Raw genomic sequence first — 17,629 nt, forward strand, 5'->3', positions numbered from 1 at the left:
GTCGAGATCCTCGATCAGGCCTGCTACAGGGCTCTGACCTTGAGTTTGGTGTCGCCTACAGAGTCAGCCACAACAACAAGGTGAATCTCATGACCAGTGAGAACCTGTCCATCTGCTTCTGGCCCACCTTGATGAGACCCGACTTCAGCACCATGGACGCCCTCACGGCCACACGGACCTACCAGACAATCATTGAGCTCTTCATCCAGCAGTGCCCCTTCTTCTTCCACAACAGGCCCATCAGCGAGCCTCCCGGCGCCACGCCCAGCTCCCCCTCTGCCCTGGCTTCCACCGTTCCCTTCCTCACCTCCACACCTGTCACAAGTCAGCCGTCACCGCCCCAGTCGCCTCCGCCCACCCCCCAGTCCCCGATGCAGCCGCTGCTCCCCTCCCAGCTTCAAGCCGAACACACGCTGTGAGCCCCCGAGGCCCAGGGCGAAAGGAGACACGGTCTTCTCTGTTTGACGGGGTAGCGTTTGGCCTTGAACAAAACCGGGTCTGCTGGGGGCGGGGGTGGGGAGGGTGTCCCCTCTCTCCTTCTCGACATCTCAGCGGTAGCACCACCAGCCAACAGTCCACCAGAGGCTGGGCCGTCCAGTGCCCTGAGCCCCAGCACTGCAGACCTGGGGCTGGCTGCAGGCCACAGCCGGGGCCCTGCCCTTTGACTTGGACCCTTTTGAGGACTGAACTAGCCAGGCAGCGACCCTGTGGCCCTCCACACGCTCACTGCTCCCCGGACCCCCTCCCCCACCTGTCTGCGCACACCAGCCTCAGGGCGTCTGCCCACTGGACAGAGCACGGGCTTTGGCCAGGGGGGAGGAGGAGATTTGGGGCTTCAGGCTGCCCCAGGGCGGGGCCGGCAGCCCCTAAAGAGAACACTTCCCGTCTGTTGCCGCTTCCCACCTTCCGTATCTGCACCTCACCCCCGTTGCCCGTGCAGCCTGTCTAGCAGCCTCCTTGGGAACATGTAGCCCACAGCTCTGCCACCCCGAGGTACAGTGCTGAGCACAGATCAGAACAGAGGGAGGGTAGCTTCGTGCCTGGACTGAGAGAGGGTGTCGCCGCTTCCACCCCCCACGCACCCCCTCCTCGCTTCCCAGGCTCTGGGGATACGTTCCCTTTAAAACGAACACGAAGAAAAATGGGAAGACCCCCTCCAGTGATTTTTAAAAAGAAAAGGAAGAAAACTACAGACGTCGAGATTTAACTCTCCGCACCTCTGCCGAGAGGCAGACAGGTGGACGCGGACCCCTGTCTTGGTGACAGCAGAGCGGGGGTGCCTGCCCGGGGGTGGTTGCCCGAGAGCCTGTTGGGGTCTCACTTACGTCCTGTCACTAGATGCCCCCCACCACCCCAAGAAGACAGTTTGAGCCCTTGGTGGGAAGAGCTAGGGAGAGCAGCATAGATGCTGGTCTGCCTTGGAACACACTACAATGCTACAGAAGCGCTGGTGCTGCGTGCGTGCGCGCGTGCGGAGGCGCGCAAGGCTGGGGTGGCGGCAGCTGGAGGGTGCCAGGGTGCACTTGGGGTTTGGTTCAGTGTGTTTGGTGTTGAATCATTTTCCTACTGCGCCAGCAGGGGTATTTGCGAAGTGGGCCGTGTGTGGGGAACTCTGAAGTACGGTGGCCTGCTGGGGCCATGTAGGGCCATCCTTCACGCTCCCAGGCTGTCAGAGCCCAGAGGAGCTCAAGGTACAAAGACCGTGGAGTCGTGAGGAGGGCATCGTGCCTGCCTGACACCATCCTCCTCCCGTGGCCTTCCCCCGCCCTTCCTGGCCTTTCCACTGGCCCCTGAGAACCCTTCTCGTTCCCACCTCCGCCCTCCAAACACAGCAACCCTGCTAAGGCTGCTACAGATACTGGCTGCCCCCCCTTCCCCGTGGCTGGGGCCATGGCCTCTGCAGTGAAGAAGCCTGACACTAAGGTACCCTGGGCGTGGGGTGGAGGCCCACACGCTGCATAATCCTCTGGGGTCTCTTTGCACTTTAAGAAGCAGCACCTGTGGTATGTTCGAGGATGCCCTGGGTTGCCTCAGCCGGGTGACCTGACAAAGTAGACGATGCCTCGGAACAATCCCAGCCGCTCCCAGCCCCAAACGCTTCCTGTTGGCTGCTGGAGGGCGGGACAGGCCCTTTGCTCACTGACTTCTCTGGATAAGCTGGATATCTCACTGTTTCTAGTTGTTTGACAAAATAAGGTGCTTGGAAAAACTAAATTATCCCTGCAAGTTTTACCGCCTGCTTAGGGATACAAGTCAAAAAGCAGATCCAAGGTACACGAATGTCTGACGTAGATGTTGGCTGCCGGATTTCTTCTCTCTGGTGGATCTGTGCTTCATGCTTTATAGGTCGGGGCTTGGCTGGAAGGCAGTGTGTGTGTTTAGTTTTGACTGAGGCGGTCAGACTCGTGCTTCTCTGGCCCTCCGACTCCCTCAGCTCTGAGCCCCAGGCAGGTGAGGAAATGACTCCATTAATCTCTGCCTTTTCTAGGTCATGCTCACCTACTCCCAGTCAGCCCCAGTTTGGGGTGGGGGTGGCCTGGGGCCACTGCCCCATGTGTGAACTGAAACAGAAGTGGCCCGGATCCCTCCCACTGCCCAGTCTACACTGCCACCCCTTTGTGCTGGCGCACTGGGCTAGCTGCAACCTAGGCTTTGCACCAGGAACTTCACAAGCCCCAAGCTGTCCTGCCTTCCCAGGCAACTCCCATCCCTGAGACTGCACAGTCCTTGTAAGTGGTAGGTGATTTTTCTGGATGGGGAAGGGGCACGGTAAGGGCGAACACCTGTGCATTGCATCATTACCCATGTGGGAGTAGCAGAGACCAGGCTTCCACAGGTTAGCCTCCGGTCCCATGGTGCCCCCGGCCAGCCAACCTGGGCAGCTGCAGGGACCCCCTCACGTGCCTGCCCCCAGTGTCCTGCCAGGGGTTTAACTGTGCAGGTGCGGGCCGGTGGCTCATGCCCCGAAAGCCACAACCGGACAGGAAGCTTCAGGGGTTCCTCTCTGTTTCCTTTGCTAACTCAGTTACATTTTCTGCTTCTTGGGCTGGAGGACATTCATCCCGAGTTGGCATTGGTACCAGCAGCAGTGCTGGGCCCTGGGCTTTGGCCTCTGGGGGTGGAGGTGGGGGTCATCATTTGGACCAAATGGGCACTTGGAGGGGACCCACGAAGGCGAGTGTGGGAGCGTGTTGGGGCAGGCTACCCGTAACTGGAATGCTTCCCACCCCCCACCTTCCGTTCATCTAGTGTGTTAAGCTCTGGAAAGTTATCTGACAGGTCATTCTCATGTGAGCTGCACCACAGCTCTAGGAATTGAGGGAGTGGCAGGCATTAATTAACCCTTGCCAAAATGGGTAAGCATGTCAGTGGGGGTATGGGGCTCGTTCGGTGCCTCACAGCAAAATAGTGGTGTGCCCGGAAGTTCTCTCCCTGTCCGGTGTTCTTTCTACATCCACAAGAGTGTAGGCACCAGGAGCTGGAAATGAACAGCTCTCGGTTTTAAGTATAAGGCTGATTCTGGATCTGCAGCACCGATGCTTCCACAGAGGGAAGTGGTCCAAGGTTAGGAGGCGTGGCTTGTGAATTTGCCCTCAGTTCTTGGTTGTGTTGCATGTGGGTATCACAGCACATTTATTCCTGCGTTCTGTCAAGTTCTTCCCATCACTTGGCATTTTGAGGAGGAATGTGAAATACTGAGTGCTGTTTCCTGGGTTTTCCTACATCCACCGCCATCTTGGTCTTCCTGCTTAAAGCAGAATGCATGCTGCAGGTGAGATTCTTCTAGCAGAATGTGTGTGTCCTTGCCAGGGTGGACAGGGGGTGACAGCATAGGAGCAGCACACCGGCCAGGAGGGGCTGGGAGAGCACGACTTCCCTCGTCCCTGCATCTTGGCTCCTCTGGGGGGGCGGGGCGGGGGGATCTGGAGAGACGCCATCCCCTAGGCCACGGGTGTTCCGGCCTCAGCCCTGAAACTCGGAAACCAGTCAGCTGCATTTGTAATCCAAGGTCATCTCCATCTGTGCCCTCCCCAGTCCCCTCCTGCGAGGAGACCCACACTGCGGGGGGATGTCTGCTGGAGGAAGTGTTGGCTCTGCCACCGAGGGCTCTGCTTTTCCAAGAGAAGGAAGCTCCCGGGATTTGGGTGGGTTGCCGCGGACCAAGTTCCCTCGCTCCACCTTCCTCGTGTGCGATGGGCACGGTGTGCTGCGGGGCCTGGGAACGGGCCCAGCTTGCTGGGGACAGTCGCGGTGCTACTGTTGGTTTCTGCAGACAGTGGACGGAAGAGTTGCCCTCACTCCAGTTGCTGGGCAGGTTCAAGCCGCTCGTTCGTGCTTAGGTGAAAGGACGACTGAGTCGTGTATGCCAGAAGCCCAAGTCACGTGCGTGACTGCTGGTGATCGCACCAGAGAAGGCCTGGCATGAGGGGAAGGGCCACTCGTCTAAGGTCCCGGCCTGGGCCCGCCGCCGCTGTCTTAGAAGGGAAGGATTCTTCTCACCTCCTCTGAGAGCCATCTTTCAGCCGGCCGCCCGCCTGCAGACTCCTCGAGGGTCAGAGGCGACTGCCTGCAGCTCCTGCCCAGCAGCCCCCCTCGGCAAAGCTCCAACAGCAGTGATGTTATACTTCAATGTAGTCGAGACAGGGCGTAAGTTATTGTTTGCATAAAAAAGAATCATGTTCCCTGTGTACATTTAAAGAAATTTTTAAAAAGTCTGAATTGTTGGGAATAAAACTTGTTTGAAAATTCGGAATAGTGCTGCTGCCAGCTTATTTTTCTGGTACTTGTATTTTCACATGTTAAATGATCTTTATATATGTTGAATTAACAAATATTTTGAGTTTCCTGAGAAAAAAAAAAAACATTAATGGTATTGAAATGTGTTAGTAGTCTGGCTGTGTGCCCAAAATTCTGTTTTGCAGCAAAAGTGAAGAACTGTATGTAAAGAAAGTATAACAATTATTTCTTTGTGTTTTAGGGGCTTTAACCAGGACATCCTCTAGTTGGTATTAGGAATGTTTGCTTAATTTCCAAACTTTCGTTTTTAAACACGTGGGTTTTTTGAGGCTCCAACCTGATTAGTGCATGGCCAGCCGTCAACTAAGGCTGAGGCATCTCTGACTGAGGTGTTTTTGTTTGGTTTTGTTTTTTAAAATCATGTATTTGCTACAGAGTATTGTACTTGTCTCAATGGGAATGGTGTAAAAAACTGAAAAGGCCTTATGTGACATGTATCATAGTTAATAAATCAATCTTGTAAAAAACCAAACCTGAGAGAGATGAAGGTGGCCCCTCCTCCCCGGGCCCTGAGCACACCCACCCCGGGCAGGCCAGCAGGCCAGGCTCCCGCCCCCTCAGGCCCCGTGGGGACGCTGGCTCCATCCTCAGACCCTCAGGAGGAGCGCGGTGGGTCTCTGGCCATGGAGGGAGAGGGCCCCACAGCGCCCCTGGGAGCAGGCATTCTCCAGCAGAGCTGGGCCCCGTGGGGAGCTGCTGGCCCCTTCCGCCTCCATTCCTGGGACTGCTGCCGGGAGCTCCCGCCTGCACAGGACCAGCACTGGCCTCCTCTCCTCTCTCCTCTCCTCTCCTCTAGCAGAGCGACCTGCTCCCCGCCCCCATGTCTACCGTCACCCCTGCAGTTTAGGTCATCATGCGAAGCACCACCCAGAGACCCCTGTGGCCACAGGGACCCAGCAGGCCAAGGAGACATCGAACGGCAGCTCCTGTCCGTCCCTGTCACTCCCTGTTGTCTGAGCGGAGGCCACGCCAGTGGCTCTGGGGTCAGATGCCAGGGTTTACCCCTGGGTGACCCAGGAGAGTCAGCGTCTCAGGACAGCAGCTCCAGGGATAGAGGTTGCCCCTCAAAGACACCTCAGCCACTCAGACTCGGTCCGCTCTATCCCTGTTCCCTCCTCACCCCTCCTTCCTTCTAGGCTCTCTAGGTCACCTCCCAGATGCCACCTGCAGCCGCGACCTCTCTGTTCCCACCGCCTCCGTTCTGGCCCAGGTCCTAATTCTGGCTCACCTGGACTCTGACGGACACTCCCACAACTTCAATGACCTCCCCGTCCTCAGTCTTCGTACCCCCAAGTTACTCCAGAAGGAAGACCTGGCTTTGCGTTACCTGCGGCAGCAGTGGGGACTAGCCACCGAACGAGATGCCTCTCCCCTCCCGTGCCCGTGGCAGGCGCAGTCATCGATCACAACCCTCCCTCGCCAGAGCTCGGGCCCCACACACCCCCCAGGCAGTCGCCGCCCGTCGACAGGAGCCAGCAGTCACTCACAGGTCTACCGCGGGCCAGCCAGGGGCCCCTCCCTCGACCCAGCCTGCCCTCCTCTCCCACACCTCCAGTCAGACTCCCAGCATCTGTCCAAATCATATCCTCTGAATGCACTTGGCTCCTTCCGGCTTCCAAATCTTTGCTTGTGCTCTTCCCTCTGCCTGGAATTCCTCCAATCCACACACCCCCAAACCTCAGCTCTGCCCATCAGATCCTCGCCTGTCCTTCCAAGCCAGTCTTCCTCTAGAAATTCTTCCCAGACCCTTTTACACACTGACTCACCCAACAACCATTTGCCTGCTATGGGATTCATGTGACTCCCATAAATGCTCCAGCATTTGTTCTTTTTCAAAACAATTTATACAGCATACAGCTGGCACTCAATACGTGTGCTGACAGAAACCTTTGTCTCAAGTCACGTGTACTTGTATACTTCTACCTCTCAGCCCCATCCACCCAAGTGGAGAGCTTTGGGGGGGCAGGGCCTGTGGCTCCCCCATGTGTCCTCTCGGAATGCCCACCAAGGTGCCTTGAGCAAGGCGCCCACCAAGGTCCTCGGTCTGTAGAACGCAATGGTCGGTCTCAACCTGGCCCTTGACTTGAATCTATAAGCCGACCTCTCCCATGTGACTCCAGCACAGACCTCCGCTCCGAGGGCCACATTCCTATCCACCTGCCTGTGACACTCCACTTGCTGACCGTGACATACCCACAGCCACACTCCCGACCCCTTTCTCCAAACCTGTTCATCCCCCATGCTTCCCCAAAGCCAGAGACCCTGGAGACCTCCTCAGGGTGTTACTCTCTCCCATCAACCCGGCCCACCTCCAAGTTGCATTTTACCTTCCACGTAGCTCTCAGATCCCACCATTTTCCTCCTCATTTCCTGCCACCATCCTGATTGAATCTCACCAGCTTCCTCCTTGGCCTCCTCCCAGGTCTCCCAGCCTCCAGTCTCACCCCCTCCCTTCCATCTCCCTGTGGCAGCAGAGCAAGCTTTTCAAAACAGATCTGGCCCTGCCACCCCTCCCTTAACACCTTCTGGGGGTCCCCAGTGCCCTCAGAGGCAAACTCTTCAGCAGGTCCTGTGAAGCCCCCGCCAACCCCCCAGGGAGTCTTACCTTACACCCTTCGGTCCAGCCCTCTGAGTCCTCAAGGGCCCGTCCACCTCAGGCCTTTTGCACATGCTGTGCCCTCCTGGAACACTGCCCACCCCTCCTTGCTAACTCCCTCCCTAACCTTTAGATTTCAGGTCCATGGACTCTTCCTTGGGAAAGTCACCCCCTCCCCCCAGACCAAGATGAGCTCCTTTGCTTTCAAAGAAAAAAAAAAATGTTCTCTTCTGCAACAGCGCTTTTCTGTTACTCGTTCAGATTGTATTCGCCCATTTAACCCGTATTTCCTGAGTGTTTACTCTGTGCTAGGTCCCCTGGGACACAGCTGGGAGTTGACCCCCTAGTGGAACAGACACAGTAAACAGGCAAAGAGATGAATGTATGCCACAATGTCGGGTGTAGATAAGGTATTAAGGGGGAGCAGGGATGGTATTTGGGGTGGTCACGAAGACCTCTCTGGGGATGTGACATCGTTGCAGCAGGCAGAGACCAGGATGACTTGCCTCGGATACAAAACTTAAAGGGGCACAAACTCAGTGATCAAGATAAAATATATTTCAATTCATGTTTTAAAAAATCAAAGCCAGCTCCCCAAAATCCATGATCAAAATTTTAGGTAAAAAACAGATTCAGTAAGAGTGCTGTGAAGGCCCAGGCAAAAGGAGAAACCGATAAGACAGCCTGGAGTGGGGAGGAAAGCGGTGGTGGATGAGACCAAAGCCAGGACAGTGGACGTGGAGAGAGGAGGTGGGAGTCCGGATATCTTAAAGGTCAGGGCGACAGAATCTGCTCAACGTTGCACGTGGCTGTGAGAGAGAGGAGATGGGACGACTCCAGGGCTGACACAAAGTGTATCTAATCACCGTCTGTTCCCCGAGTTGCAGCCAGCACCGAGCACCTACTAGGCTACCAGGCTCTCACCAGCTCCAGGGGGCCGACTGCCCGGAAGTGGAGAACGCGGCGTGTTACTCCATGCGGCCACCAGGGGTCAGCAGAGCGCCGCCCTGCCCAGCCGTGGTCGGGCCTGGGAAGTGTTGGAAGCCGGGTCGGTGACGTTTTAAGCTAGGGTGAGAACGGGGTTGGAAGTGTCCCAGGAGCAGGCTGAGAAACAGGGGGTGAGCCACTCATCCAACCAGCCCTCCATCCATTTATTCAGGGCGAGGTAATAAGCTCAAAATTTGTCCTGGGGGCGCTGGGGAGCCATGGGGTAGTTTGAGCATGGGAGAGACTGCGTCGGATTTGCAGGAGCTGAGGAGGAGGGAGAAGAAAACGGTGATTTGAGAGATACTGCTCACCAGAACTCTACCTCCTAGGTGGGGATTAAAGAGCATGCAGTTGTCACAAATGTTAGCAAGACAAATCATATTAATAGAAGCTAAAAAAAAAAAAAGAAAAGCTAACAGGGAGTTTGGGATTGACATGTACACACTGCTCTATTTAAAATAGGGGGGCTTCGCTTTCCCTGGTGGCGCAGTGGTTAAGAATCCGCCTGCAAATGCAGGAGACACGGGTTCGAGCCCTGGTCCAGGAAGATCCCACATGCCGCGGAGCAACCGAGCCTGTGCACCACAACTACTGAGCCTGCGCTCTAGAGCCCGCCAGCCACAACTACTGAAGGCTGCACGCCTAGAGCCCATGCCCCGCAACAAGAGAAGCCACCTCAGTGAGAAGCACGTGCACCGCAATGAAGATTAGCCCCCGCTCGGCGCAACTACAGAATGCCTGCGCACAGCAACGAAGACCCAAGGCAGCCAAAAATAAATAAATACATACATACATAAATTTTAAAATGAATAAATAATAAAATGGGTGACCAATAAAGACCTACTGTAAAAATAATTAATTAATTAATTAAAAAAAATAAGAGCTAACAGTAAATCAACCATACTTCAATTATTAAAAATTGATTAAAGAAGAAAAAAGTATCTTAAAAAAAAAAAGCTAACAATTTTTGGACATTTACAAGGTATCAGGCCCTGTTTTCTTATCCCCACTTTCCAGATGAGGAAACCAAGGCACAGAAGAGCCAAGTGATTTGTCCAACATCACAAGCTAGTAAGTGGGAGCCAGGATTTGCACCCCAAAGCCCATGGCTCTTCCTGTGGCTACTGTAACAAATGACCGCAGACTGGTCATAACAACAGAAATGCCTCCCCTCACAGCTCTACCAGCCGGAAGCCCCAGATCAACGTGTCATCAGGGCTGTGCTTCTCCGAAGTCTCTAGAGGAGAGCTGTTCCTCGCCTCCTCCAGCCTTTGGTGGCTCCTTGGCCTCCCTCCAATCTCTGCCACCGTTTTCGCATGGCCTCCTCTTCTTTCTCCCTGTGTATTTGTATTTTTCCTGGGCGTCTCCTCTTCTTTTTTATTTATGTATTTATTTATTTTGGCCGCATGGTATTGTGGGATCTTAGTTCCCCAACCAGGGATTGAACCCGGGCCCTTGGCAGTGAAAGCAAGGGAGTCCCAACCACTGGACTGCCACGGGATTCCCTCCTCTTCTGTCTCTTATAAGGACATTTGTCGCTGGAGTTAGGGCCCATCCAGATAATCCAGGATGATCTCATATCAAGATCCTTAATTACATCTGAAAAGACCCTTTTGCCAAGTAAGGTCACGTTCACAAGTTCCAGGGTTAGGACATGGACATATGGCTTGGGGTGGGGTGGGGGCACTACTCAACCCCCTACAACTCTTCCCCATGATACTATTATTATTATTATTTTTTTTTTTTTTTTTGCGGTACGCGGGCCTCTCAGTGCTGTGGCCTCTCCCGTTGCGGAGCACAGGCTCCGGACGCGCAGGCTCAGCGGCTATGGTTCACGGGCCCAGCCGCTCCGCGGCATGTGGGATCCTCCCGGACCGGGGCACGAACCCGTGTCCCCTGCATAAGCAGGCGGACTCTCAACCACTGCGCCACCAGGGAAGCCCAAATGGTACTATTATTCTTATTGTTGTCATCGGTATTGTGCTTATGACCTTGAAGGGCAGCTCGGGGCTGGAATAAAGTCGGAGACGCCCAAGTGGGCGGTTGGGAAGTCAGAGATGATGAGGATGAGGCACATTTAATAATTGAAGGGGCTTCCCTGGCGCTCCAATGGTTAGAGCTCCGCACTTCCACTGCAGGAGGCGCCGGTTCGATCCCTGGTCAGGGAACTAAGATCGCGCACACTGAGCAGTGCAGCCAAAAATTAATTAATTAATAATAATAATTGCAGAGGTATCTCATCATTGCCCCACCTTCACCCTGCTGCCTCCCCAGCTGCTGCTCGGCCTCTTGTCCCTTCTCCAGGGGACTCTGCAGTGTCAGTAGTGGAGAGAGTCCCTTTCTCTCTGGTAGGAGCAGCCCTTGGGCTGGGAGAGCAGTCAGCCGAGCTCCCCGGGCATCCCCACAGGTCCTTCCTGGGTAGGCAGGACCACTGGCCCACTGGCCCAGACCCTGAGACCTCTGTCTCTGTAGCTGGTCCCCTAAGCAAATGAGTGAAGGTGACAACAGAGTGACCACCAGGCACTGCCCCTCCCTAGGGGAGCACGCTGGCTAGTTTGCTGCGTGCTACCTATTTGTGCTGTAGCCTCCACCTGGGTCCAGGGTCTTGCCTGGTGTCCCTTGGGGGCAGGGGACCAGCCCAACAACGCCGACGCTCCCGCTGTGGGCTGTGCTGTAACGAGCACCTCTCTCTGTTCCCTGAGGCTTGCTGTCCTCTTTTGGCACCTATGGACAGGTGACAGGTAGGCCTTGATGTCTGCTGTGAGGTTAGAGTTCTTCCCCGACACCTTGGGTGGCCTGAAGAGGACAAGATGGGGCTGGAAGATAGGAGGCGCCCGGGACAACACCCAAGTGTCAGGCTGGGTGACACTTGGCTGTGGGGCTATTTATCGAGTTGATGGGTGGTGTTTTCTTTCATTTCCCACTTCCTTTATTCTCCCCAGTAATTGTCAGTACTTGACTAGCCTACCTAAAATCGCGCACGCACACATATGCACGCACACTCCCCTGCCTTGTTTTTCTCTAGCATTTAGCTCCATCTGATGCAGATATTTTCTTGTTTTTTCGTTGTCCCACACCCCCACCTGGATGCGAGCTCCAGTGACAAGAATCTCTGCCTGTTTCTTCCCTGCTGGATCCCTGGAGCTTCTGACACAGAGTAGATGCTCAATAAATGTTTGCTGGCTGGATCAAAACCAAAAACAGAACAACTCTGGGACCACATTGGGCTGCCCAGTTCTCAAATGACTCTTCATCGTCCATTTAATGTGCTTTAAACGAGAGCAGTTTTACTCTCAGACCTGAGCACGAGCTTCTCCGCTCAAGGAATACACTCCTGGGGTGCCGTACACCATTAGCACCCCTGGTGGTCAGGAGAGACAGCTCCTTGACAACCTGACTCTCAGAATCCTGGCCTCCAACAAGGTCTGGCTCCAGGAACTCTCACTATAAGCTTGCAAAGTGCAGGAGTGAAATCAGGAAGGATGAAGATCAGATGCATGGTAGGACTTTCCAGAAAGTGAAAGCCTGGAGTATGCTGGAGATTCAGGGAGTCACAGGTCTGTGCCAGGAGGTCTCAAGAACAATGAGACTCAGCTTTGAGGGATTTCATTCGCTATAACCCCCTTGGGAGCTCAGACCCAACACCTGTTTCCTCAGCCCTTCCTGCTTCATCTATTCAAGGGCAGCTCCATCCTCCAGGCACTGGAGCCAAAACTACCACATCCCTTTGACTCCTCCTTTCTTTCTGTCATCCCCACATCTGGTCGCCAGCCAATCCTGGCAGCCCTGCCTTTGAAGTATCTCAAGTATCCGACCACCTCTCCCAACCCCCACTGCCTCCCTGGGGGCCACCATAACCTCCCACCTGGACTCTTCCAGTCGCCCCCTCAGCTGGGCTCCCGGCTTCTGCTCTCACCCCTTACACTTCCTTCTCCACCCAGCAGCCCAAATTGTCTTCAAAAATAGGAATCAGGGGGGCTTCCCTGGTGGCGCAGGGGATAAGAATCCACCTGCCAATGCAGGGGACACGTGTTCAATCCCTGGTCCGGGAAGATCCCACATGCCGCGGAACAACTAAGCCCTTGCGCCACAGCTACTGAGCCTGCGCTCTAGAGCCCGTGAGCCTCAACTACTGAACCCACGCGCTACAACTACGGAAGCCCGTGTGCCTAGAGCCCGTGCTCCGCAGCAAGAGAAGCCACTGCAATGAGAAGCCCGTGCACCGCAACGAAAAGTAGCTCCCGCTCGCCACAACTAGACAAAGCCCGCGTGCAGCAACGAAGACCCAACGCAGCCAAAAATAAATAAATAAATAAAATGAAAATGATAAAATAAAAATTTTAAAAAAAAGGAATCAGTCTTTTTCATATATTCAGCCATATTTTTATTACATTAAAGTTTTACCCTATTTAAATGAATAGTATCGAAATCAGTTTGTAACATGAGTTTCTTAGAGGTAAAATAAATGTCTTCATCACACTTAAAAGAAAAAAAAACAGGAATCAGGACTTCCCTGGCGGTCCAGCGGTTAAGACTCCACACTTCCAATGCAGGGGGTGTGGGTTCGATCCCTGGTTGGGGAACTACGATCTGCACAGACAGCAGCCAAAATAATAAATAAATAAATAAATAAATAAATAAATGGAATTAGATCAGGCCCCTCCCCAACCTAACAACCTCCAGTCCCAGTGAAAACCAAACCCCTCCCCGAAAGTTCCTGCCCACTGCAGCTGACCCAGATACACGCAGGCTTTTTTATTTTTTTCTCCCTAGTTCCTCCATTCCACCTCAGGGCCTTTGCACTTGCCATTCCTCCTGCCTGAATCACTTTTCCTATAGATTCATCTCATCTCAGGCTTCCCAGCAAATGTCACCACCCTTGAGAAGGCTTCCTGTCACCGTAACTACCCTCCAGTCACTCTCTCGCCTCACCCTGATTTATTTCCTTCACAGCACTCAGTATGAGCAGAAATCATCTTTTTAATTTACTTGTTTACTTGTTTGCCCCCCATATACACACATAAAGACCTTGTCTGTTTTGTTCACTGATGTCTCCCCAGCCCCTGGCACATAGTAGGTATTCATACCTTTTTTAGGATTGAGGAATTGCATTATGTTTACTTATACATTCTTGTCAGATGCATACATGGTTTAAAATTTTAGTTAAAGAGAATTCTGGGACTTCCCTGGTGATCCGGTGGTTAAGAATCCAGCTGCCAATTCAGGGGACATGGGTTCGATCCCTGGTCCGGGAAGATCTCACATGCCGCGGGGCAACTAAGTCCATGTGCCACAAGTACTGAGCCTGCACTCTAGACCCCACGAGCCACAACTACTGAGCCCAAGTGCCACAACCACTGAAGTTCACGTGCCTAGAGCCCGTGCTCTGCAATAAGGAAGCCACCGCAGTGAGAAGCCCGTGCAACACAACGAAGAGTAGCTCCCGCTCAACACAATTAGAGAGAAAGCCCACGCGCAGCAACGAAAAAGACCTAACGCAGCCAAAAATAAAATTAATTAATTAATTTTTAAAAAGAGTATAGTTTTTTAAAATAAATTTATTTATTTATGGCTGAGTTGGATCTTCGTTGCTGCACACGGTCTTCCTCTAGTTGCGGCGAGCAGGGGCTACTCTTCATTGCGGTGCACGGGCTTCTCATTGCAGTGGCTTCTCTTGTTGCAGAGCACGGGCTCTAGGCGTGCGTGGGCTTCAGTAGTTGTGGCATGCGGGCTCAGTAGTTGTGGCGCACGGGCTTAGTTGCTCCGCGGCACGTGGGATCTTCCCAGACCAAGGCTCGAACCCGTGTCCCCTGCATTGACGGGCGGATTCTTAACCACTGCGCCACCAGGGCAGTCCCTAAAAGTATACTCTCTTAATAAGGAAAAATGAGACTGTTTAAGGAGAAGTCATTGGAACCCTCCAAACACACACACACACACACACACACACACACACACACACACACACACATCCAGACACACACACACATCCATGTTCTTTTTTTTTTTTTTTTTTTTTTGTGGTACGCAGGCCTCTCACCGTTGTGGCCTCTCCCGTCGGGCTCCAGACGCGCAGGCCCAGCGGCCATGGCTCACGGGCCCAGCCGCTCCGCGGCATGTGGGATGTTCCCGGAGCGGGGCATGAACCCATGTCCCCTGCATGGGCAGATGGACTCCCAACCACTGTGCCACCAGGGAAGCCCCATCCATGTTCTTACTGCCTACTAAAATCCTTGTACCTCTCCTTGATTACCCCTGGTTACAGGGAGCTCACCACCTCTCAAGGACATATACCATCCTCCCCCATCTCTTCCACTCAGGCGGCTTTGGGAGTGGTGGGGTCTCCGAGCTTTGATAGGAAACATCTCCAAAGCTGAGGAAGGCCAAGGAGAGCTGAATGCAGCTGAGCAGCTGAGAACCAAGGCTAGGGCAGGAGGTGTCGGATATGAGACCATGAAGGTCTCGACTGCCACAGTCCCAGTGTCCCTTAACAGCCCCCTCCCTACCCCTTCAGGCCCCAGATGGTAACACCAGCTCTCCTAGATTTCCCCCAAACCTTTGTCAAGAGTCCTTTTTGAAATGCCCCTCGGTTCCCAGCTGGAGGGCCCCAGGTGTCTCCTCCTGGGGCCCGGCCTGATGCACACCCTGACCCAGAAGCTGTCCTATTTTTTCCCAACTGTATTACCAGAGCTGCAGAAGGGCACAGACATCACAGAGCAGCCCACCCATTTCACTGATGGGAAGCTGAGACCCCAAATGGTGTGTGTTTTTCAGCGACTCCCTGAGTGGTGTAGAGGTAACATGATTTGCGTCTGGTTATATGAGGGCGATGTGTCTTTGGATGTACATATCACATCTAGCATATTTAATGCCTGGCTCTATTCTCAGCTTCAAATAGCTTAACTCAGCGATTCTCAGCTTTTTTGGTCTCTTTACATTCTTAGGGAAAACCAAAGAGCTTTTATTTCTGTTTCATAAGCCATATCAGAAATTAAAAATGGAAGTTCTTGGGACTTCCCTGGTGGCGCAGTGGTTAAGAATCCGCCTGTCAATGCAGGGCACACTGGTTCGAGCCCTGGTCCAGGAAGGTCCCACATGTTGCAGAGCAGCTAAGCCCGTGCGCCACAACTACCGAGCCTGCACTCTAGAGCCCATAAGCCACAACTACTGAGCCCGCGTGCCACAACTACTGAGGCCCGCGTCTAGAGCCCGCACTCTGCAACAAGAGAAGCCACTGCAATGAGAAGTATGTGCACTGCAACGAAGAGTGGCCCCTCCGCTCGCCGCAACTAGAGAAGGCCCACGCGCAGCAACGAAGACCCAATGCAGCCAAAAATAAATAAATAAATAAATTTATAAAAATAAAACTGGAAATTCTTGAAGATGATTCAAAATTCATTTTTAAATAGCAATAATAAACACATTACAGGCTAACATAAATAACATATTCTATGAAAAATTTTAGTGAGAATACTGTCATTATTTTATACTTTTGCAAACCTCCTCAAAGTCCAGCATAACAGAAGACAGTTGGATCCTCCTGGCTGCTTCTGCATGCGGTCTGCTGTGATATCACATGCCATGCAGCTTCTGGAAAACCCCACCTGGCACTCATGGGAGAATGAAGTGACAAAGGCAGAAAATGTCTCGGTATGAAAATTTGACCTCGCGAACCCCCTGAGATAGTCTCAGGAACTAGTGCCCAGGTCACACTTCAAGAACTGCTGGCTGAACTTATTTAATGCTCACAATGATGCTAGCAGGTGGGTACTAAAATGAAATTATCCCCACGTTACAAGGGAGAAGGCCCAGAGTGGTGAAGTTACTTGTCCAAAGTCACACAGCAGTAAGGGGTAGAGCTGCAGTCTGAACCCCAGAAATTAGGCTCTTAACCTCAGCAAGATCTGTGTGTGTGTGTGTGTGTGTGTGTGTGTGTGTGTGTGTGTGTGTGTGATCATAAATAAATTGTATAGTATGAGTGCACTTCTCAAGGCCTGGCATGGCACCTGCCCAGGTCACACAGCCAGGAAGTAGCATCAGGAGTTAAGAGCCAGTGCTCTGAGCTTGAATCCCTTACCCTGACACCCTAACAAGTCTCTCTGGGAAAAAACAGGAAAATATTATTGGCTGACAGACCATCACCAACAGGCTATCTAGTCTCTCTATGCCTCAGTTTTCCTAGTAAAATGGGCTTAGTAATAGAGCCCAGCTCAGAACCTTGCTGTGGGGAAAAAAATTAGCAGAACATAAAAGATTAGTTCCCAAGTTGTTCAGTGTGGTTATCCAGAGCCACGTGAAGAGTGTTCCCATCAGCCAGTGCACATGAGGGTTCAGAGGTGTGTGCCTCGGTTCCTCTGTCCAACCAGACAGAGGAACCCTTGCTCTCTGCCAGCCTCCACCCACCTGCCTCTCCTAAGGCTCCTGTCCCACCTTCATTAGTTGCATTGTGGTCTCCTAGGAGCACTTAAACGCCTGGAAACCCGCATGCCAGGCTGCTGAAGGGGCTTGGGAGAGAGAGGTGTAGTATCTCCTACCAGAGTGGGAAAGGCCTGGCTCAGTCACCTGGGTCCCCAGTTCTCTGTGGGAGGCGCTATAACTCCTTAGTTCCCATTTATGGTCTAATGGGAAGCTCTGATGTCGGGGTTGCCGTGGGAGCAGTGGTGGGTATAAGACCCCAGGATCCTGGTCTCGGAAGTTCCTCGGATACCTGTGTCCCAGTCCCTGGGAGGTCCAGTTGTCAAATCCTGCTCTTATAAGGAGGGGGGCAGAGCTTGGGTGGAAGGTCACCTTCTTCTCCAGGGGGTCTTGCTGACACCCTTAAATTCTCTCCTGGAAAAGAGTCTCTAACACCTGGATTTGCGCCCTTGGAGGGGGCACCGACGTCTGGGTCTCCACGCCTAAAAGAGACTCAGGTGCAAGGTGCCCGCCTTATCCCGAGGGGCTGCCGGGGTGCCGGGTTCTCTTGGGGAAGATGGGATGATAGTCCCTCCCGGTGGGGTATAGAGATGGTGCCCGGACTCTGGTGTTCTCTCGGGGTGGGAAAGCTGACTTCGACGTTCTCGTTCTGGTGGGGTGAGGGGACTCGGACACCAGAGCAGCCCGGGACTCCCTTGCTTGGAAACCCCTACCACGGAAAAGGCCAGAGTGGCTGGAGCTGGGCTGGACCCAAGGGCGGAGAGTCTGTGGGCGGGGCTCCAACAGGCCCCGCCCCCGCCCGCCAGCGCTGTCCCCGCATCTCGAAGTCTGCGA

General features: G+C 53.5%; 1 protein-coding gene across 2 annotated transcripts in view; it reads left to right on the forward strand.

Moving 5' to 3' along the window:
• The window catches only part of ARHGAP35 (Rho GTPase activating protein 35), a 122,396-nt gene extending 117,643 nt beyond the window's left edge, over window positions 1-4,753 (forward strand). For both annotated transcript variants that reach the window (XM_033845284.2, XM_033845283.2), the window contains one exon: window positions 62-4,753. In XM_033845284.2, the coding sequence (XP_033701175.1) occupies window positions 62-419 (358 nt within the window). In that variant the 3' untranslated portion in view covers window positions 420-4,753. The remainder of the gene's footprint in view (window positions 1-61) is intronic.
• The last annotated feature ends 12,876 nt before the right edge of the window (window positions 4,754-17,629 follow it).

Source organism: Tursiops truncatus, chromosome 19 (genome assembly GCF_011762595.2).
Source record: "Tursiops truncatus isolate mTurTru1 chromosome 19, mTurTru1.mat.Y, whole genome shotgun sequence".
In the NCBI taxonomy this organism is placed as follows: Eukaryota; Metazoa; Chordata; class Mammalia; order Artiodactyla; family Delphinidae; genus Tursiops; species Tursiops truncatus.